General features: G+C 52.7%; 1 protein-coding gene across 2 annotated transcripts; it reads left to right on the forward strand.

Moving 5' to 3' along the window:
- The first annotated feature begins 6,844 nt into the window (after positions 1–6,844).
- ATP13A1 (ATPase 13A1) lies at positions 6,845–22,671 on the forward strand. Of its 2 annotated transcripts, none has more exons than XM_004422908.3 (26): positions 6,845–7,354; positions 9,570–9,659; positions 9,766–9,956; positions 11,449–11,521; positions 11,753–11,908; positions 12,061–12,130; positions 12,210–12,316; positions 12,884–13,013; positions 13,131–13,186; positions 13,773–13,899; positions 13,976–14,113; positions 14,193–14,313; positions 14,656–14,813; positions 15,155–15,330; positions 15,402–15,512; positions 16,573–16,698; positions 17,552–17,660; positions 18,947–19,146; positions 19,228–19,324; positions 20,078–20,238; positions 20,308–20,422; positions 20,515–20,711; positions 21,570–21,712; positions 21,919–22,030; positions 22,116–22,259; positions 22,345–22,671. In XM_004422908.3, exons 1-26 carry the CDS (start codon positions 6,980–6,982, stop codon positions 22,453–22,455), a joined length of 3,594 nt encoding a protein of 1,197 aa, XP_004422965.1. In that variant the 5' UTR covers positions 6,845–6,979; the 3' UTR covers positions 22,456–22,671. The 2 variants fall into 2 exon arrangements, with proteins under 2 accessions (XP_004422965.1, XP_087299534.1); XM_087443408.1 differs by having other exon boundaries at positions 6,884–7,354; positions 13,961–14,113.
- Positions 22,672–22,916: the final 245 nt, after the last annotated feature.

The following is a 22,916-nucleotide window of genomic DNA, read 5'->3' on the forward strand; positions in this document are numbered from 1 at the left end:
CTAAGCCCAAAGTTAGCAGAAGGAAAGAAATAACAAAGATCAGAGAAGAAATAAATGAAATAGAGAGAGATAAACAAAACTAAGAGCGGTATTTTTGAAAACATAAACAAAATTGACAAACCTTAAGCTATACCTTCCAAGAAAAGAAGGGACTCAAATAAATAAAATTGTAAATCAAAGAGGAGACATTACAACGGATACCACAGATATAGAAAGGATCATTAGAGACTACTATAATCAATAATACACCAACAAATTGAACAACCTAGTAGAAATGGATAAATTCTTAGGAACATATAAGCTACCAGGGCTGAATCAGGAGAAATAGAAAACCTGAATAGACCAATAACAAGGAGATTGAATCAGTAATCAAAAACCTTCCAACAAAGAAAACCCCAGGACCAGATGGCTTCATGGATGAACTCTACCAAACATTTAAGGAAGAATTAACACCAAGTCTTCTCAAACTCTTCCAAAAATTGAAGAGTAGGGAACATTCCCAAATTCATTTCACAAGGCCAGCATTACCCTGATACTAAAGCTAGATAAGGACACTACAAAAAAAGAAAATTACAAGCCAGTATTCCTAATGAAATTTCTTAACAAAACATTAGCAAACCAAATTCAACAGCACATTAAAAGGATCATATACCATGATCAAGCAGGATTAATCCTGGGATGCAAAGATCCCAGGATCCCAAATCCTGGGATCTTGCATATTCAAGATATGCAAATCAATAAATGTGGTACACCACCTTAAAGGCATACCTCAGAGATACTGTGGGTTCAGTTCCAGACCACCACAATAAAGTGAATATTGTGATAAAGTGAGTCGTGAATTTTTTGGTTTCCCAGTGCATATAAAAGTTTCATTTACACTATACTGTAGTCTACTGAGTGTGCAATAGTATTATGTCTAAAAAAATGTACATACCTTAATTAAAACTTTACTGCTAAAAATTGCTAACCATCATCTGAGCCTACAGCAATCCAATCTTTTTATTGGTGGAGGGTCTTGTAAAAAACACAATATATGCAAAGTGCAATGAAGCAAGGTGCAATAAAACGAGGTATGCCTGTAATTGAATGAAAGACAAAAATCATGTGATCATCTCAATAGATGCAGAAAAGCATGTGACAAAATTCAACAAACTTTCACGATAAAAGTTCTCCAAAAAGTGGGTAGAGAAGGAACATACCTCAACATAATAAAGGCCGTATATAATAAACCCACAGCTAACAGCATACTCAATGGTGAAAGGTTACAAGTTTTCCCACTAAGATCAGGAACAAGATGAGAGTGCCCACTCTCACCACTTCTATTCAACATAATATTGGAAGTCCTAGCCAGAGCAATCACGCATGAAGAAGAAATAACAGGGGGGCCGGCCCAGTGGCATAGTGGTTAAGTTTGAGCACTCTGCTATGGCAGCCTGGGGTTCACAGGTTCAGATCCCAGGCACAGACCTATGCACTGCTTATCAAGCCATGCTGCGGCAGGTGTCCCACATATAAAGTAAAGGAAGATGGGCTTGGATGCTAGCCCAGGGCCAACCTTCCTCAGCAAAAAGAGGAGGACTGGCAAGAGATGTTAGCTCAGGGCTAATCTTTCTCAAAAAAAAAGAAATAACAAGCATCCAAATTCGAAAGGAAGATGTCAAATTGTCATGTTTACTGATGATATGATCTTTTTACAGAAAATCCTAAAGACTTCACAAAAAAACTATTAGAACTAATAAATTCAGTGAAGTTTCAGGATACAAAATCAACATAGAAAAAATTAGTTGCATTTCTATACACCAATAATGAACTATGTGAAAAAGAAAGAAAACAATCCCATTCACGATAGCATCAAAAACAATAAAATGCCTTAGAAATAAATTTAAACAAGGAAGTGAAAGATATATACACTGAAAACTATAAGACACTGATAAGAGAAATTGAAGACGACACAAATAAATAGAAAGATACCCTATGTTTATGGATCAGAAGAGTTAATATTGTTAAAATGTCATACTACCCAAAGCCATCTATAGACTCAGTGCAATCGCTATCAAAATTCCAATGGCATTTTTCACAGCAATAGAAAAACAACTCTAAAATTTGTTAGAATGGCTATTATCAAAAAGACAAGAGACAGGAAATGCTGGTGAGCATGTAGGGAAAACTGAACCCTTGTGCACTGTTGGTGGGAATGTAAATTGGTTCAGCCACTATGGAAAATAGTATGGAGGTTCCTCAAAAAGTTAAAAATAAAACTACCATATGACCCAGCAATCATACTTCTGGGTATACATGCAAAGCAAAAGATATCGCTATCTCTAAGGAAATGAAATGAGTATCTTAAAGAGATGTCTGCACTCCTAGGTTTACTGCAGCATTATTCACAACAGCCAAGACATGGAAACAACCTAAATGCCCATTGACCAACGAATGGAAAAAGAAAATGTGAGATTAGATAGATAGATTTACAGCCATATGAAAGAAGGAAATCCTGCCATTTGTGACAACATGGAAGGACCTTGAGGGCATTAGGCTTAGTGAAAGAAGTCAGACAGAGCAAGACAAATACTCTATGATCTCACTTATATGTGAAATCTAAAAACAGGGAACTTGGGGCCAGCCCCGTGGCTTAGCGGTTAAGTGCGCGCGCTTCGCTGCTGGCGGCCCGGGGTTCAGATCCTGGGCGCGCACCAACGCACCGCTTCTCCGGCCATGCTGAGGCCGCGTCCCACATACAGCAACTAGAAGGATGTGCAACTATGACATACAACTATCTACTGGGGCTTTGGGGAAAAAGAAAGAAATAAATAAAATTGTAAAAAAAAAAAACAGGGAACTTGTAGAGAGTAGAATGGGGGTTGCCAGGAACTGAGGGGTGGGAGAAACAGAGAGATGTTGGTCAAAGGGTACAAACTTCCAGTATAAGATGAATAGGTTCTGGGGATGTAATGTACAGCATGGTGATTATAATAAATAATACTGTTTTAAATACTTGAAGGTTGCTAAGAAAGTAGATCTTAAATATTCTCACCACAAACAAAAAAAAGGTAACTGATGTGAGGTGACGGAGGTGTTAACTAACCTTATTGTGGTAATCTTTACACAATATATACATGTATCACATCATCATGTTGTACACCTTAAACTTACACAATGTTATACGTCAATTATATCTCAATAAAGCTGGAAAACATGAATGAAAGAAGGAAAGAAAGAGAGAGAGAAAAAGAAAGAAAGGAAGGAAGGAATAGAGGGAGGGAAGGAGGGAGGAAGGAAGGAAGAAATGTATGTTACTATGCTGCCATTAAAAAATAAAAAACCGGGGCCAGCCCGGTGGCGCAAGCGGTTGGGTGCGTGCGCTCCGCTGCGGCAGCCCGGGGTTCGCTGGTTCGGATCCCGGGCGCGCACCGACGCACTGCTTTGGCAGGCCATGCTGTGGCGGCGTCTCATATAAAGTTGAGGAGGATGGGCACGGATGTTAGCCCAGGGCCATCTTCCTCGGCAAAAAAAGAGGAGGATTGGCGGATGCTAGCACAGGGCTGATCTCCTCACAAAGAAAAAAATAAATAAATAAATAAATAAAAAATAAAAAACCGAGGGCCGGCCCCATGGCCTAGTCGTTAAGTTCAGCATGGTCTGCTTTGGATTCACAGGTTCAGTTCCCAGGCATGGACCTACATCACTCATCAGCCATGCTGTGTTAGCGACCCACGTGCAAAGTGGAAGAGGACTGGCGCAGATGTTAGCTCAGGGTGTATCTTCCTCAAGCAAAACGAGGAAGACTGGCAACAGATGTTAGCTCAGGCCGAATCTTCCTTAGCAAAAATAAATGAATGAATGAATGAATAAATAAATAAATAAACAAATAAAAATAAAAAACCTGCACATGGATGTTTATAGCAGCTTTATTCATAATTGCCAAAACTTGGAATCAACCAACATGTCCTTCGGTAGGTGAATGGATAAATAAACTGTGGTACAACCAGATTATGGAATATTATTATGGAATATTATTTGGTGCTAAAAAGAAATGAGCTATCAAGCCATGAAAAGACATGGAGGAACCTTAAATGCATTACTAAGTGAAAGAAGCCAATCTGAAATGGCTACATACTGTACAATTCCAACTATATGATATTCTAGAAAAGGCAACGCTAGGGAGAAAGTAAAAAGATCAGTGGTTGCCAGGGGTTGGGGGGAGGAAGGATGAATAGGCGGAGTACGGAAGATTTTTAGGGCAGTAAAACTACTCTGTTTGAGACTATAACGATGGATACATTTCACCATATATTTGTCCAAACCAACAAAATGTACAACACCAAGAGTGAAACCTAAGGTGAACTACAGACTTTTTTTTTTTTTTTTGGAACAATGTACCACTCTGGTGGGTGATGTTGATAATCAGGGAGGCTTTAAATGTATGGAGGCAGGGGATATATAGGAAATCACTGTACTTTTCTCTTAATTTTGCTTCATCCTAAATCAACTCTAATAAAATAAAGCGTTTTTCTTTTTAAATTGACCTGCCATAAAATCATATTTTCAAAGTGTGAGAAAAGAAAAACGTTCTCTTCATTTCTCAAAAAATTAAAAGTAGAAATACCATACAATCCAGCTGTCCCACTACTGGGTATTTATCCAAAGAACTTGAAATCAACAATTCAAAGAGACTTATGCACCTCTGTGTTCATTGCAGCATTATTCACAATAGCCAAGATGTGGAAACAACCCAAGGGCCCATCAACTGATGAAAGGATAAAGAAGATGTGGTACATATATATACAATGGAATACTCAGCCATAAAAAAGACAAAATTGTCCCATTTGCAACAACATGGATGGACCTGGAGAATATTATGTTAAGCGAAGTAAGCCAGACAGAGAAAGACAAACACTGCATGATTTCACTCATGTGTGGAAGATAAACAAACACATGGACAAAGAGAACAGACTAGTGGTTACCAGAGGGGATTGGGGTTGGGGGTGGGCAAAAGGCGTAAAGGGGCAGATATATACAGTGATGGATAAAAATTAGAATATTGCTGGTGAGCACGATGCAGTCTATATAGAATACTGATAATAATGTACACCTGAATTTCACAATGTTATATACCACTATGACCTCAATAAAATAATATAAAATAAAAGTAAATTAAAAATTAAATTTTAAAAAGAAAAATGTCCTCCTCTAATTTGGAAATGCATTGAAGATTCAAATGGAGAAAACAATTATAATCAAGCAGAAACTTACATGCTGTTTCTCGAAAACTCTTTGATGATCTTTGAAGAGGCCATGAGGAGGCCAGACAAGCATGAAGTGACTGCCCCTAAGTTGTTTGATGTTATGACAAAAACTCGTACAGTGAAAAAATGACTCATTTTTTGAGGTAAGACTGCTTCCAAATTCAAAATGTCATCAGAAAAGGGCAGTCAAATTAAACAGGATGTTCTCAGTTTCTTTCCTAAAAATGTAACTACTTGTAATCCAACTTTGATTTCACAACTTCAAATTACCTCTATGTTTTAAAATCTCTCTCTCTGAGAAATGGAGGTTTAATTTATGGTGACATCCAGTGTGCTTCAGAGTGTTCAAAAATAATGAACATTTTGGACACATTTGGCATATGATGAATTTATAGATGCAAAGACCTGATTGACAAATAGCTGGTCTACAAAACAAACCTATTTTCGAGAGCTAGAAGCTAAGTCCTATAAGTTAAAAAGCCTGTTGTTGCTAGTAAGTAAAATCCATACTGAAAGCTTTTAGGTGAGAGGATATTTAGCTTGAGTCATCACATTGGAATGAATGTGATGACCCAAGAATCAGAGTAATTGTGGGCTTGATAAGAGCAGGGAAGAAGTCAAAGTGATGTCACCTTTGCGTTAGTTTTATCGCTACACAAAAGAAAAGGATGTGCTAAAGGTTGCAGTGCCTTCAGAGAAGTATTATTGGAAAAGAAAACTGAAAGTAAAAATACCCTACTGTGTAATGGGACAGAAAGAAACATCATGGTTATTTTTATTAAATATAGAATATTATGTAAGTCCTACTGCATTTATGTTCTCCTTTTACAGTCTTACACTTATGTATCTTAAGAATATGCAACAATATGGCCTTATAAAATTTAAATATCCAATAGTTTCAAAGTACTTCAAATACATTGCTGTATCAGAAGATAGAAACAAAAAATATAGTATATTGCAATATACAATATATATTGCAACTGTTAATTAGTCCTACTGTGGTTTTGTTCAAACAGCATTTATGTAACACGAAAGTAAACAGTACAAAATAATATTTCAAATAAACACCACATTTTCATATTTTTAAGTTAAAGTAGCAACTTTGTATGTGTAACTTTTATCACATGACGGCTCTCGTCCAGTGCGGCTGTGTCCTATGTTGGCTCTCTAAGCCATCCAGCCCAAATCCCTGCACAGTACCCGGCAGGAGGCGCTCTCCCAGCCCGGAGAGATCGACCCAGGACCCCAGCCTACCCGCCCCTAACAAGCCCCGCCCCCATGACAAACCCCGCCCCTCAGGGTGTCCAGGCCTCGCCCCCTGAACGCCGGCGCTTCCCTGATTGACCCCGCCTCCGCAGAGTCCAGGCTCCGCCCCTCATGACCCAGATAGGCCGGGGTAGTCTCGGAGGAGGGCTCACCTCTTCCGGTTCACGTTGTCATGGGGGCGCCCCGCCCGCCTTGTCTCGTCTTTTCCGGTTTCAGTCCGGCGTGGCAGGGCGAACAGGCCGCCTGAGCCTTTTCAAGCCCTCTGTGTCATGGCGGCGCCCTGCCTCTCCTTCCGGCCACAGCCGGTCATGGCGGCGCCCTGAGTAGCCGCTTCCGGACCCAGCCCCTTACGCTGCTCTGGCTCTTCCCATTCCCGGCTGCCATGGCGGCGCCCAGTGCTCACCGGAAGTAAAACCTCGGAAGTGAGGCGGTGCCTCTCCCCGGAAGCGAGCGCGGCGCTGGAAAAGATGGCGGCGGCGGCGGGCAACGCGGTGTCTTGCGGGACCCGGCCAGCAGGGCAGCCCAAGCCCGGGCCGCAGCCGCGCACGCTCCTTGCCACCGGGCCGGCGCTGATAGCGAGCGGCGACGAGCTGGTGGCCGCCGTGTGGCCGTACCGGCGGCTGGCGCTGCTGCGGCGCCTTACGGTGCTGCCGTTCGCGGGGCTGCTCTACCCGGCCTGGCTGGGCGCCGCGGCCGCCGGCTTCTGGGGCTGGGGCAGCAGCTGGGCGCAGGTCCCTGAGGCGGCGCTGTTCGTGCTCGCTTCCATCTGCCTCGCACACGCGCTCACCGTTCTCTCGGGACATTGGTCCGTGCATGCGCACTGCGCCCTCACCTGCACCCCGGTAAGTGTGCAGGCACGAGCCGGACGCCGCACGGTTGGGCCTCGCCGCGGGTCGCGGCCGCAGTGTCCGGTTCGGTGCCCAGCTCGGCCCGGGCCTCCCATCTGCTGAGCCTGGGTCCCCGGGGGCGTCTTCTGCCCTTTTGCGCTGGTTAAATGCTGGACCCACTGCTGGCTTGCTGTGCGACCTGACGCAGGTTCCTTCCCTCTTCTGGAATTTTCTCCTGGTGTAGTCATTTAGGTTGATAATGTAATAGCTATGGAGAGGTTAACGTAGGGCTTGGCATATGTCGGTGTTTGATAGAGCTTGTTAATGCTAGCTCCCATTTTAGCTAATACTCGGTTGTTTCTTCTGGAAACGGTCCTACCTTCCTTCTAGTCTGTCTCCTGCCTTGGTTTTTAAAGTGGGAGGTTAGACCGGCAAGGGTTTTTCTGTCTGTGAAACTTGGTTTGAGAACTCTGCTGTTCAGTGCTCAGAGGCCCTCTGGTACTACGACCCAAACAAGCTTGAAATGAAGTGAATCGCAGTGTTTAATACGAGCAGGAGTTATTTGGGAGTAACTGACTTAATCTCTTAGAGTCTTTCTGTTTGTCTGCAAGATGAGGGTGGTGATGGTGAGGACTGCTGTCAGAACCCAGCAGCAAGGTAGCGCATGGGACCCTCAGCCCCCAGATCTGGATGAGTGAGAGCAGCCCTGGGTCAGCAGTTTGATGTTGGTGACTGCCAGCACCCTCTGTGCCTGCCTCAGATGACTCCAGCAGGGTTGGAGCCATGGATGCTGAGGTCAGCCTCCAACCAGCCTCCCCTCTGATCCCGGGTGTGTGTTTGCTGAAAGAAAAGGGAAAGGGAACAGCACCAAAGGTTGCAGAGAGAGACAAAATCGACCCACCACCCCCTGCAGCCCACTTTGACTCCCTTATCCCAAGGGAGAAGTTCAAACTTGTGGGCTTGGTGGCTTCAAGTCAGTACAGTGAGAGACCCTAGCGAGGGACAAAAAAAATGAAGGGGAGTTGGGGTGAATGTGACACCCCCCAAACTTCCAGAGCTGCCTTTTGGCCTGCACCTAGAAAGTGTAACTGTTAACTTCTTCTCCAGGGATGGACAACAAGGAGGAGCTAAGCAGCTGTGGGGTTAGGACAGGCAGATCTGGGTTTGCATCACAGATCTCAGGGTGCGCTGCTCTTTGGGTTTCAATTTTCCCTTGTGTAAAGTGAGAACCATAGCACCTATCTCAGGTGCCATCGGGAGAAGAAACTGAGATGACATCTGCAGAGCGCCTGGCATGGGGCTGCCCCATGTAACGCTTTGCACTTTTCTTCCGTGGCGTCACCAGAGTTCGTAGTTATGTCTTCTGTCATGTTATGTTTTCTGCCGGCTTTGGTGGCCCGTGGACATCCCATGGGGCGAGGCCTTGTTTCTCAGGGTCACCTCGGTTGCCCCCACCCCTTCCCCAAACATGCGCATCACAGGGTCTGGTAGAGCGCAGTGGATGGATGCAGCTCAGGATGGAGGGAGCGTCAGTGGAGCCCCATTTGGCGCCTCCATGTCTTAGGTGCTGAGGAAACAGCAGTGAACAAAACAGACAAAACCCTTCACTTTCGTGGTTTTAGTGGGGGAGATAGAACTCATACTCAGCCATCAATGCTAAAGAGAGAGAGAATCGGAATGAGGATAGGAATGTCGTGAGGGAGCTTTAAATGGGGCGGCCAAGGAAGGCCTCCTGAGAAGGTGACATTTGAGCAAAACCCTAAAGCCGGTTGTGTGACCAGGTGTTCAAGGCAGAGAAAACAGCTTGTGCCAAGGCCCTTAGCTGAGGCAAGGACAAGCCTCAAGCCTCATCGTCCGTCATCCCTTGAGGACATGGCATAAAGAGTAAAGGAGTGAGGAAGGAGACCAGGCGGGCTGTGACAGAGCTTGGCTCACGTGGATTGAGGGCGCACTTCTTGCCGGGCAGCATCCTTCCTGTTTGAGTTCCTGTCCTCGACAGCAGCGCCCTGGGCGTTGGGTGCTGTCCATGACCCTGGCTTTCTGATACAGAACCAAAGGTGTGGCGAGGTGTTGTTCCTTTCCCAGTGACAGACTAGAGAGTGGCTGAGCCAGCACTTGGAGCCTAGTGGTGTGTTTCAGAACATGTCCACAGAGCTGCTGCACCTCCCCAATGGGGGCTGTGGAGCTGAGGGTTGAGAAGGGCTCAGTGGCAACGCTTTGCCTCTTGCAGGAGTACGACCCCAGCAAAGCAACCTTCGTGAAGGTGGTGCCGACTGCCAACAATGGATCCACTGAGCTTGTGGCCCTGCACCGCGATGAGGTAGGGACCGCCTGTGAGGCTGCCCTGAGCAGGGCTTGGGTAGGATTCCCAGGTGCTGACGCCCCCAGATCAGGGTCCTCTGTCACAGAAACACGTTCTCCCACAGGGCGAAGATGGGAAGGAGGTGCTGTCCTTCGAATTCCAGAAGATCAAGTATTCCTACGATGCTCTGGAAAAGAAGCGCTTCCTCCCAGTGGCGTTTCCTGTGGGAAATGCTTTCTCATACTACCAGAGCAACAGAGGGTTCCAGGAGGACTGGGAGATCCGTGCAGCCGAGAAGAAGTTTGGGAGCAACAAGTGAGTCTGGACATCCCCATGTGTCGCCCCCGTGACAGGAATGGGGCTCTGCCTGTGGTCACAGCCCAGGTGCCTGGCCGTGCTTCCGAGTCTGGGTACCTGGGAAGTGGGACGGAGGAGTCCGCCTTTTCAGCAAAACCTCCTCGGTGAAGGTGGCTGGCGCATTCTGAGAAACCTGCTCTAATCTAGTCTCCCCTGAACTTGCCTGTGACGAGACTCCTGGAGGGCTCGCAGGCGGGAGCTCTTCCCCGTGGCACAGGCAGCTCTTCGCAGGAGCCTAGCCTGTGGCCCATGAGGGTTGGCTGTTGGCCCTTGTTTTGTTATTTAGTTCCCCTCTTTGTTTTGAATTTTTTCTTTAAACATAAGTTTTCTATATTTTTCCCATACATATCCCAACACTTTAGGAATGGTGATAAAAAAGACGTGAGTGATCAGGAAAGCTCTCATTTGTACAGGAAAGCTCTCATTTGTACCGGGTAGAATGGCAGATGCTCTGTACGAGCTTTCTGCTTTAATCACCAAAACCACCAGTGCTGGCATGTGGCTGTGACTGGGTGGGGACAGAGCTGGGCTTCAGAACCCCTGTTCTGCCCACTGTGACAATCCTTCTCAACCAAAAATCCTCAGAACCTCTAGGGAATCTTTCTAGACTTAATTGCCTTTCAAAAAACTACAAATATATGTACCACAACTATCGATCTAATAGGAAAATGTTTAGGAAACATTTACCTCCTCCCCACCACCTGGGTCAACCACAGTGGCAGCCTGGCACATCCCCTTTCACACCATCCCCACTCATGCAAATGCGCCCAAGACAATACAGGTTGAGGCTCAATTGTTGTTGGTTGCTTTTATCATAGTGGGGCCCCTCTTTTTCTCACATCCCACATCCGGGACATCCCTGCAGTTCAAGGGCAGAGCAAGGGAGGCCCTAGTTGATCTGGCCAGATGGGGCCCACCATGCACAGTGTCATAGAACATGCCTTTAGGCCTGGCTCTTCAAATTCTGGGGCTTTTATTCAGGGAGTTTTTAGCAAATCCTGGCTCTAGATCTCCCCTCTCTGAAGTGGGGTGAGGCTCAGGCACCATATTTTAGGCCCCCACGGGACTCCCTGGCACCCAGCTGCTGGGCCTCCTCTGTGCAGCTTCAGGTCTCCCATCCCACAGTCAGACATTCCTTCTCCCTTTACCTTGTCACCCGACCAGATGGTGGATTCTGCTCTCACACCAGCCCCACTTGGGTGGGCAGCTGCCTGAAGAGCTTGTTGCCGATTGAGAAGCTTCATCTGGGTTCTGTGGAGCGGAGGGCTGGGGGTGGTCAGCATGCCTGCCCCGGTACCTGGGGGATGAGGAGAGCCATAGTCGAGGGGAGCGTCCCGTCTGGAGGCTCAACAGAGCTCCTCATTTCCCAGGGAGGCTTGTGGTGCCCCCAGTGGAGGTGTCAGGGTGAGGCCTCCACCACAAGTAGGGCACAGGGTCTGGTTTCTTGCAGGGCCGAGATGGTGGTGCCCGACTTCTCAGAGCTCTTCAAGGAGAGAGCCACGGCACCGTTCTTTGTGTTCCAGGTAAAGCAGCAGCTCTGGCCCTTCTCCTCGCCCCGTTCCTTTGGGCTTTCACAACCAGAGCAACCTGTGTCCACCTCCAAACCCGGAAACCTCTCCTTGCCCTCGTGGGTCCAAGCCCATGGGCAGAACCGCTCAGTGTGCTGTGCTAGACTACGCCCCACATGGGCGTACACGTGGCATTCCCTTGCAGGGATGGGTGGGCGTGGAAACAGACTGGCCTGTGTCCCACAGGTGTTCTGCGTGGGGCTCTGGTGTCTAGACGAGTACTGGTACTACAGCGTCTTCACACTCTCCATGCTGGTTGCTTTTGAGGCTTCTCTGGTGCAGCAGCAGATGCGTAACATGTCAGAGATCCGGAAAATGGGCAACAAGCCTCACATGATCCAGGTTTGGCCAGCAGGAAGACCGGGTGGAGAGGAGGGTCCCTGCTGGGCTTGTGGCAGGCATGGGGCAGGGGCAGGGTGTGGTCAGCTCTGGGGATGTTCCCGCACCATGCCCGCTTCATGACCCAGAGCTGACCACACCTCGCCCCCACCCAGGTTTACCGAAGCCGCAAATGGAGGCCTGTCGCCAGCGACGAGATTGTTCCTGGGGACATTGTCTCCATCGGTGAGGCCCATTTCTGCTCTGTCCCAGTGGGAGCCCCTGCATTGGGCTTCTGTCCAACCCTCCTGCCCCTGCCCTGCAGGCCGCTCCCCACAGGAGAACCTGGTACCGTGTGACGTGCTGCTGCTGCGGGGGCGCTGCATTGTGGATGAGGCCATGCTCACGGGGGAGTCGGTGCCACAGATGAAGGTGCTTGGTGGGGGGCGGTCCTTAGTCTATTCAGGCGCATCACTGTCCCATTCACAGAGGAGAAAATGGGCCAGAAGAGGGCTGGTGGCTGGGCCGGGATCCTGCCCAGGTGCAGATGGAGGAGGAATGGAGCCTCTGGCCCAGGAGGCTGGAGGAGGAAAAGTGGGTGCAGCATCTGGATGTAGCTGCCAGGTTTCTTGGCAAGTCAGCAGCGTAGGAGAAGGGCAGCTGGGTGGTGATGGAGAGAGGAAAGGAGATGAGGCCAAGAGCATCTGGGGGTGTCCAGGCACCCTGGGGTGTCAAATTGAGGTGGGCTGAGAGAAACAGGGAGGGTGTGAATCCTGGGTGTGGCCAGGTGTGGAACCATAAGAGTCGATGCTGTACATGCAGGTGGAGAGAAGATAAGGCGGGGCACCTGTCTCTAGTGAGATGCACAGGGTTGGATGGGGAGCTCTGTGAGGCTCAGGCAAGCTCTTCCCAGCCCCATGGTCCAGCTCTCCAGAGACTGGAGATGGAGGGGGAGGCTTAGGACGGGCATCAGCTTCACCGTCCTCTTTTCCTCCCCAGGAGCCCATTGAAGACCTCAGCCCCGACCGGTTGCTGGACCTCCAGGCTGACTCCAGGCTCCACGTCATCTTCGGGGGCACCAAGGTGGTGCAGCACATCCCTCCGCAGAAGGCTACCACAGGGCTGAAGCGTAGGTGCCTCTGGGGGTGTCTTGGCCTCGCCACCCCCATCACCCCCATGTCTGCTTGGCTATGAGGGAGTTGGGACAAGCAGACGTGAGTGACGTTGTCTCTGCTTGTCTCCCCAGCGGTCGACAATGGGTGCGTGGCCTATGTCCTGCGGACTGGATTCAACACATCCCAGGTGTGGTGCCTTGCCCAGCTTTGGAGAGGGTGCACCCCAAGGTGGGTGGTAGACAGTCGAGACAGAGGCCCTTTCAGGCCCTAAAATGTCCACTCCACAGGCTCACTCTCACAGCAGGTCTTGGGCTAGGGGCTGGGGTGTAGAGGAAAGCCTTAGCCCAGGCTCGCTCTCCCCGGCTTAGGTGCTAGTGGGGAGCACAGACAGCAGATGGATTATTACCACCTGCTCTGTGGGCTTGAATAGAGTCTCAACCGTAAACTCTTCACTAAAGCAGCCTGAGGACTACCTGGTAGAGGTGATAGTCAGATCTCCTCCCAGAAAACTCGTCCCCTATCTCAGCCACTTCTTTCCCTGATCCCCAGGCCTTGGCAACTGGTCTCCATAGCTCCATACCTCTTGGCTGAGTGGTAGCTGCCCACGTAGCTGTGTGGTCCTTGGAACAGCAGCGGCGTCGGCTGCAGGGCTCACTCGTAGACCCAGGGCAGGCGCTCCCCCTCAGTAGAGGGAGAATCTGGCCCTGATGCTCTCAGGCTACCACCACCCCCACCCCTGCACCAGGAAAAGCTTTGTTCCTCTGCCCCCCTAGGGCAAGCTGCTGCGCACTATCCTGTTTGGAGTCAAGAGAGTGACTGCGAACAACCTGGAGACCTTTATTTTCATCCTTTTTCTCCTGGTCTTTGCCATCGCGGCAGCCGCCTACGTGTGGATCGAAGGTGAGTGCCATGGCCCCCCACCTGTCTGCTGGGCCCCGCACCCACAGCCCCAGGCTGGCAGGCCCTGTCTCCACAGGTACCAAGGACCCTAGCCGGAACCGCTACAAGCTGTTTCTGGAATGCACACTGATCCTCACCTCAGTCGTGCCCCCCGAGCTGCCCATCGAGCTGTCTCTGGCTGTCAACACCTCTCTCATCGCCCTGGCAAAGCTCTGTGAGTCTCTGGGACAGGGCCGGGGTGCCGAGCGGGCTGGTGCCTAGTGGGACCCCTGACCCTGGCTCGCACCTCGCAGACATGTACTGCACGGAGCCCTTCCGGATCCCCTTCGCCGGCAAGGTCGAAGTGTGCTGCTTCGATAAGACGGGGACCTTGACTAGTGACAGCCTGGTGGTGCGAGGCGTGGCCGGGCTCAGGTGAGCATGGGGGCCTGGGCCACATGGCACGTAGCAGAGGGCTTTCTGGAAGCTCAAAGGATACACAGCTGCCCAGCCCAAGCCTCTGAAGTGAGGGTCTTCCCATGCGGTCCTCACTGTGAGTGACACAGGCATCCCCAAGCAGTCACACGACCTCTGGGGGTATTGGTGAGATGGGCGTAAGTGTCATGAGGACCGAAACAATACCCCCCCTCACCCCCCAGCCCCACGCTGACTGGCACAGAGTTTGGGGGCCCATCTGTCATCCTAGCTGCCAATTCCCAGGGGTCCCTCCACTCGGCTCACCTCCACCCTATAACCAGCTGTTCCCCGTCCTTGCAGAGACGGGAAGGAGGTGACCCCCGTGTCCAACATCCCTGTAGAGACTCACCGGGCCCTGGCATCATGCCACTCCCTCATGCAGCTGGATGATGGCACCCTTGTGGGTGACCCCCTGGAGAAGGCTATGCTGACAGCTGTGGACTGGACGCTGACTAGAGGTGAGGGGTGAAGCCTCAGGCCTAGTGCAGACACGCTGCCAGCTCTCGCACCCCCAGCCAGGAGAGCCACACCCCTCGGGCAGATGGGTGGGCACAGGCTCAGCTCTGACCTGGGACAGGCTATGCCTTGGGTGTCGCCCTGGGTTGGAGCCAACCCCACCCAAAGCTTGGAGCAGGGTCTTCTGAACCAACATCTCCCAGCTCTGACCCCTCCTGGAGCCAGGAGCCACCTCAGGCCCCAGCGCTGGGGGTTGGGGAGGAAGGGAGTGGAGGGAGCAGGCGGGGGCTTGGCTACCTCTTTGGAGCGAAGGCCCTCAGGACTCGTACTTATTTGTTTCCAGATGAGAAAGTATTCCCCCGAAGTATTAAAACTCAGGGGCTGAAAATTCACCAGCGCTTTCATTTTGCCAGTGCCCTAAAGCGAATGTCCGTGCTCGCCTCCTATGAGAAGCTCGGCTCCACTGACCTCTGCTACATCGCGGCTGTGAAGGGGGCCCCCGAAACCCTGCATTCCATGGTGAGCTGGCCCCGGCCTGGGGGGGAGGGGGGCGCGGGGCGGTCGGTGACATCCCCCTGCGTTCCCTGCAGTTCACCCAGTGCCCACCCAACTACCATCACATCCACACGGAGATTTCCCGGGAAGGAGCCCGCGTCCTGGCGCTGGGGTACAAGGAGCTGGGGCACCTCACTCACCAGCAGGTAAGGATCCAGACTCTCTACCTGCCATCCTGTCAGCCCCTCAGCCACATTGCCTTCTATTACTGGCAGCACTGCCACCAGTGGGTGCGATTTCATCTTCCTCCTCCTCAGCCTCTACCTTTGGAGGTCCTGGGTGGCACTCAGTCCTCAGTCCCTTCTCTGCTTCCTGCCCTGCCCTCTGTGGGACCCCATGCCATCCTGGCACCTGGGCCACCTCCTCCCAGGTTCCTACCTCTACACCCTTGGGTCCTTACACCTCCTCAGGGAATGCCAGGAGGCATCTTTGATTCCCCCATCTCCAGCCCAGCTCCACCCCTGCCCTGCCCAACCACCTGGTCACCACATGGTCTTGGGGTATCCCCAGCTCTGGCTCACACCCCATGTCCCATTGGCAGTCAGCTCTTCTCCCATCTCCACCACCAATGCTGCTCCTTTACCTGCTTTCCTCTTGGTCCTCATCCAGTCCACTTGCCCCCAGAGGCTGAGAGATTCTTCCAGACCCAATGCCAGGTTACTACCCTGTGTTCAGAGCCTAGGTTGAGGCTCACAGCCTTGCCCATTCCTGAGCCTGGTCACAGCCCCCCTCAGAGCCACCCCCTCAGTGTTGGCCCCCGATGTTCTCTGCCTTGTTCCCCTGCATTCATCTCTCCTCAGGCACTCAGCACTCGGATTTCTGTGGTTTTGTTTGTTACATGTCTCCTCCAGTACAAGGCAAGCTCCATAAGGGCGGGGAGTTTTTGGTGTTTGGTATGAAGTCAAGGGTGAGCATCTCCTGGGTGGTTAACAAAGGAGAGTATTGACTTCACCATCTCAGGAGCTGAGCCACGGGGGCTCCGTGCTGCACTGTTGTCCACATTGGGGTAGAGACACCATCGGGGGGTCCAGGACCACCCGGTCACTGCTGAGCCTCTGTGCCACCAGGGTGCCTAGTACCTCTCTGCACCTCTTAGTTTCTGTCCTCAAGTGTCCCTCCTGTGAGGACAAGGCCTTCCCTAACCTCCCCCCGCAGCACAGGAATGGGGGGAACAGGTCTTGAGGGCACCCCCATGTCTATCCACAGGCCCGAGAGGTCAAGCGGGAGGCGCTGGAGTGCAACCTCAAGTTCGTCGGCTTCATCGTGGTTTCCTGTCCACTCAAGGCTGACTCCAAGGCCGTGATCCGTGAGATCCAGAATGCATCCCACCGGGTACGGCTGCCAGACTCCTCCTGGCTGGGCCCTGAGGACAGGCAGATGGGTCTCAACTCATACTTACAGAGAGGGAGATGTGACATCAGAGGACAGTTCCACCCTCAGTGGGGCAAATGAGGTTGAGTGTCCAGGTCTCAGCAGCAAGCAAGTCGTGGATTTTGGCTGAGTGCCATCATGGCTGAGGCGCTCACGCTGCCCCGGGCCTGACGACGCTCTGGGACCTGACCCATGCCCACCCTTCTCACATCACTTCTCAGACCCCCAGTGTCACTGGGAGGCAAGGTCTGTTCCCCACTCTACCCCATCCTAGAGAGGAGGAAGCTGAGGCTGCGTCAGGGGACATGGAGGCAACACTCAGGCCACATCCATCTGTCCTGTTGGCTTTGGTCTGTTTGTCCTGGTAGTTTTGTGTTTTCTAGTTTGGGACTCAGGATGCAGATTAGAGTGTGGGAGGTGAGTGAGCAGTCTCAGGGTGGTGACATGATTAGTCCCCACCTGATCCTCAGCAGTTGCAACCTGTCTTCCCATCACCAGGCTCTAAGGCAAGAGGCTGGAGCCTGTGTCCTCCAGCCTGGGGCAGCTACCAAGCCAAGAAGATCCACGCTGAGGGCTGGTTCTTAGATTGTGTTGCAAATAGAGGCTATGGTTAGTCTCAGAAAGACACACATGTGTGTTGTTTGCATAAAATGCCCCCAAGTGGGGGCGGATTGTGGTCCCTGGAAGCCCATTTCCCATTAGGGGGCCGGGATCTTCCTCTCTAGCCTTCTTTAAAGGGATTCGGCCACCAGGTCTCCAGGCTGCAGTTCTGACCCACTGGCCCCTGCCCCACTGAGACTCCACCCTTTCCCAGGTGGTCATGATCACAGGTGACAACCCACTCACCGCCTGCCATGTGGCCCAGGAGCTGCACTTCATTGAAAAGGCACATACGCTTATCCTGCAGCCTCCCACAGAGAAAGGTGAGGTCCCACGTGGCCAGGGGCTGGGGGGACCCTGAATCCAAGAACAGCTCCCGTCCGGCACCCCACCTGCATGCCAGGCCTGAGTGAACATACCTTGCATCATCCAGTACCTGTTATACAGCCCTGCCCGATGGGCAGGCTCGGGCCGTCTAGCCAGAGCTCCATATCTGCATGTTCAGTAGCATGCAAGTGATCACTGGTTCCTGGGTCAGCAGTGACTTACAGTCTCAAGGTGGTTGGTTGTAGTCACACTTGCCCACATTTCATATCCTCATGCCCACCTTGGGCCTTGCAGGCTGCCTATGTATGGCAAGGGCTCCTCTCCTGAGCACAGAGCCAACTGGGGCTCTGCGTGGCCAGACCCCGGGTAGAGGGCTTGGTGCCTGTTACTACATCGGTCCCTCTGCCCCACACGGGGGTCTTGCCATCCTCACGCCACACAGGAGGAAGCTGACCAGGTCAACTGGATTTGAACCCAGACATCCTAACTCCAGAGCTCATGGTCACTGACTGCTCCTGAGTGACCAAAAACTGATCACTCAGTGACTGCAAGCAGTGCCCTGGAGTCAGACCAGTCGAGGGGCAAATCCAGCCGCTGCACCTACTGGCTGGTGGGGTGGGGTCTGTCAGACACCATGGGATGGTGCACAGTGCAGGGCTTGGCTCGGGAGTGACATTCACCAGCTAGGACATCTTCCAGCACCTCCTAGCCCTTCCCCCAGTCTACATTGCAGGTCCCAGGTCTCCGCCCCAGCCCAGAGGTTGTGGGCAAGTGGCCCAAGGTGGCTGTCAGGACTGTTTACTGGCAAGCAAAGTTGCTCCAACAAAATGGCCACAACAAAAGCCCGGTGGAAGTTGCTGTTCCTATCCGGGCCAGCCAGCCAGTGGGCTGCCCTCAGCTGGTAGGCTGCCCTCAGCTGTCCTTGGTGCTCAGAGGAGTTTCCAGCCAGCTGGAAAGAGGAAGTGGGTAGCAAGTGTCTGGCCTGAGGAAGTGACTCGGGGTGCCCTGGCCTGGGAGAGCAGGGTTTCAAGCAGGCCCCAAGGCCGGGAGTTCATTAGGGGGAGGCTTGGGAGGATGCCTGGCTTCTGAGGTTAGGTTGCCTAGATTCAAATCTGGCCTGGTTACGTGGTCTCAGACAAGTGACTCAGGCCCTGGATTCTTAGATTGGGGTTGCGGAGGTAAGGAGGAATAGGGGCCAAGAAGGTGCTCCAGAGAGGAGAGACTGGGACTGGGTGTTGGGGGTCCAACTGGGCGGTTTTGACCCCGGGCTCTGACCCTGCAGGTCAACCCTGTGAATGGCGCTCCATCGATGGCAGCATTGTGCTGCCCCTGGCCCAGGGCTCCCCAAAGTCACTGGCCCTGGAGCATGCACTGTGCCTCACCGGTGATGGCCTGGCCCACCTGCAGGCTGAGGACCCCCAGCAGCTGCTTCGCCTCATCCCTCATGTGCAGGTGTTTGCCCGTGTGGCCCCCAAACAGAAAGTAGGTGCAGGGAATGATGGAGGCGGGCAGGGCCCTGGGGGTGGCACGCAGCCCTCACTCAGCCCATCTCTGCCCGTACAGGAGTTTGTCATCACCAGCCTGAAGGAGCTGGGCTACGTGACGCTCATGTGTGGGGATGGCACCAACGACGTGGGTGCCCTGAAGCATGCTGACGTGGGTGAGCCCAACGGGCTGAGGGCTTGTTCTTTCCTTCACTGCTCTGCCAACACATGCTTAGCATCAGGGACATGTCACCGAGCATGAGGAGGCAGTGAGGGGATGGGCAGGGGGCCATGGGATCAGAGATCCAAGGGTGCTACAAAGGCAGGAAAGGACACAGGTGTCTGAGGAACAGTGCGGCGAGTGCCACCAGGGCAGCTGCATGGGGCAGACACGACTTCGTTTGCTCAGGCACCGTCTGGAGGTACCGAGGCCAGAGGCTGAGAGAGATGGGACAAGTCAGGAGACACAGCTGGAGCTGAAGCGTTTGCCAAGGGTTCATAGCCTCGGATCTGGGTCAACAGAACAGATGTCGAATTGACATTTAAAGACTAACCTAACATGGTTTTTAGTGCTTTGCAAATATTTATTTGCTTTATTTATCAGCTGTGGCATTTATGGTGTATTTACTTCTTAGAATTGTAATCTTTGGCAATAAACTTCGGAAATCAGTTAGATTTGGTTTCTGAGGTTTTTTTGTTTCTTTTCTTTGTTTTCTAATTAGTGTTTCGAAGGTAAGATAGATGTTCTGAGGCGCTCCTTGGGGAGGCTGGATAAAATGGGGAGGTTCGGCTGCCAGGCCAGCAGCTCCTTCTTGGCTTTGAGCAGACATCCTGCGCTGTGCTGTGCCTTGGCACAGGGCTGGCAGGGCCTGGGGCCGGCGGGCTCCCCCTGGATGCTGACGCACACACACACACACACCACCCCCCAGGTGTGGCACTCCTGGCCAATGCCCCTGAGCGGGTTGTCGAGCGGCGGCGACGGCCCCGGGACAGCCCCATCTTGAGCAACAGCAGCAGCAGGGCCACCTCCAGGGTGGCCAGGCAGAGGTCGGGGCTCCCACCCCCGGAGGAGCAGCCAGCTTCCCAGCGGGTAAGTCTTGGGACAGGGGCAGCAGCACCTCCTTGTTGCCAGGTCTCACCCCTGCCACCTGCCCCACAGGACCGCCTGAGCCAGGTGCTGCGGGACCTCGAGGACGAAAGCACGCCTATTGTGAAGCTGGGGGACGCCAGCATCGCGGCACCCTTCACCTCCAAGCTCTCATCCATCCAGTGCAGTGAGTCCTGCCACCCACCCCATCCCTCTGCCCTGTCCCCCCACCCATCCTGCCTGGCACCCAGGCCCACACCTGTCCCCTCACGCCCCTAGTCTGCCACGTGATCAAGCAGGGCCGCTGCACACTGGTGACCACGCTGCAGATGTTCAAAATCCTGGCGCTCAACGCACTCATCCTGGCCTATAGTCAGAGTGTCCTCTACCTGGAGGGTGTCAAGTTCAGCGACTTCCAGGCCACGCTGCAGGGGCTTCTGCTGGCCGGCTGCTTCCTCTTCATCTCCCGCTCCAAGGTGGGCTGGGACCCCAGGCAAAGCAGGGGCTCCTGCCCAAGCTGAAGGGTGTCTTCTCCCTCTGTGAACCACAGTACCTGCCCTGGAGGTGCTGGGAGGCTTCTTGGGTTGATGGCTGGGGATGCTTGAGCCAGCCAGGCCGGACTATTACAGGTGCCGCCATGTGTCGTCCCTGCCCTTCCTCACAGCAGCCCTCAGGGTGGGAACTATCGTCCCCACATTACAGATGTGGATCGGGGTGCAGGGCAGGTCCCCGCTGAGGCTCCTCCAAGTGACACAACTCAGGCCCCAGTGCTGTCCACGACCTGGGGTCTTAGGTGGGCCACACAGAGCCCACAGGCGAGGAGGGGACAGACGGGGAAATGATTATCAAGACCTCTCAGAGAGTGCAGTGCCGTGAAAAACACAAAGTGGGTCCCAGGCTGTGCAGGAGGCCTCGGGGTTGGTCAGGGAAGCCTTGTGATGCTGGCGTTGAAGCCAATACGTAAAGAATGAGGGAGCCGGCCAGGAACTAGGCAGAAGGGCCACAGACAGGCATGGGCTGACTCGAGGAGGCTTTGCTGGCTGGAGGGGGCAGGAGGTGAGCTGGGTTGATCATGAGTGCCTCATGGGCCCTAGAGAGGGTTTGGGTTTGTTCTAGAGCAGGTGGAATGGGGTGTAGATTTTTAAGACTCCTGCGGCTACTGTGTGGAATGTGGGCATCGAGTGAGGCTGGGGAGCAAGCAGGTCTCTGGAGACAGGTGCTGACTGGTGACCCCTAGGAGTTGGAGATACTCTCTGCATAGGGTCTGCCAGCAGGCAGAGTGGGCAGGTGGCCCCAGGGCAAGTCTGGGCCCTAACCCCACCCTGCCACTGCAGCCCCTGAAGACTCTCTCCCGGGAGCGGCCCCTGCCCAACATCTTCAACCTGTACACCATCCTCACGGTTGTGCTTCAGTTCTGCGTGCACTTCCTGAGTCTTGTCTACCTGTACCGTGAGGCCCAGGCCCGGAGCCCCGAGAAGTGAGTGTTGCCTCGGTGTGGGGGTGGACAGGGTGCTCCCAGAGGAGGCGACGTCCCTGCGGTGGAAGGTGGCACGAGGACGTGTGCACAGACATTGCCTTGGGGTAATCAGGGCCAGGCCAGCGAGGTCAGCCAGGCAGAAGCCTGGCTCTCCGTAAGGGCCGCGGGAGCCACAGAGGGGCCCTGACCCCGACGCGTCCCTGCAGGCAGGAGCAGTTTGTGGACCTGTACAAAGAGTTTGAGCCGAGCCTGGTTAACAGCACCGTGTACATCATGGCTATGGCCATGCAGATGGCCACCTTCGCCATCAATTACAAGGTGAGGCCCAGCCTCTGCCCAAGCATGCCTTGCTCCCCTGCCTGGCCCCCACAACACGCAGCTATCTATCCGTCTGTCCCTCTAGGGCCCACCCTTCATGGAGAGCCTGCCTGACAATAGGCCCCTGGTATGGAGCCTGGCTGTGTCACTCCTGGCCATTGTTGGCCTGCTTCTCGGCTCCTCACCTGACTTCAACAGCCAGTTTGGCCTTGTGGACATCCCCGTGGAGGTGAGTGACCCTGTGGACCTGGCCCTGGGACTCGGCCTGGGCCCATCTGTAGGCACCCAGTTCACTATCGCTCCCTGCCCTGCAGTTCAAGCTGGTCATCGCCCAGGTCCTGCTCCTGGACTTCTGCCTGGCACTCCTGGCCGACCGCATCCTGCAGTTCTTCCTGGGAACCCCGAAGCTGAAAGTGCCTTCATGAGACAGCGGTGCCAGCACCCACTGCCCATTCTGTTGCCACCAGGCAGGAGCCCTTTGAGGACCCCAGGAGGGAACACTGCCCCCATGGCAAGGCTGGCCCGGCCTTGCCCACCAAGACTGAGCTGGGACCCCGTGCAGCCGTCTGCAGGCCTGGCTGGCAGAACCAGCCCCAAGCTGGCACCTTTGGTAAATAAAGCAGCATCCGTGATTTTAAGAAGCCAAGCCTCCGCCTCTGTCTGCACCACACGAGGGGTTGTTGGGGGGCTGGGTGGTCACCAAGTAAGGTCCCAGCACACTCCCCACAGGTTGTGTAAGGTCATTAACCACACCATGTGGAATGCATTCACCACTTGGACCGACCAAGCTCCAAGCCCAGAGAGCTCTGCATATTTCCTAGTTTAACAAGTAGTCCCATATTTCTGTGGTCTCAGCTTCACATTTTACCCTCAGGCACTGGAAGAA

This window comes from Ceratotherium simum, chromosome 18, assembly GCF_057802395.1.
Source record: "Ceratotherium simum simum isolate JZ-2026a chromosome 18, ASM5780239v1, whole genome shotgun sequence".
NCBI lineage: Eukaryota > Metazoa > Chordata > Mammalia > Perissodactyla > Rhinocerotidae > Ceratotherium > Ceratotherium simum.

Bases quoted from the DNA above. Each gene is read 5' to 3' on its own strand.
- ATP13A1 (XM_087443408.1), top strand. From the start codon at position 6,980: ATGGCGGCGGCGGCGGGCAACGCGGTGTCTTGCGGGACCCGGCCAGCA. The intron at 15,513-16,572 runs GTAAGGATCCAG...GTCTATCCACAG, and splicing joins GGCACCTCACTCACCAGCAG to GCCCGAGAGGTCAAGCGGGA. The intron at 17,661-18,946 runs GTGAGGTCCCAC...CTGACCCTGCAG, and splicing joins GCAGCCTCCCACAGAGAAAG to GTCAACCCTGTGAATGGCGC.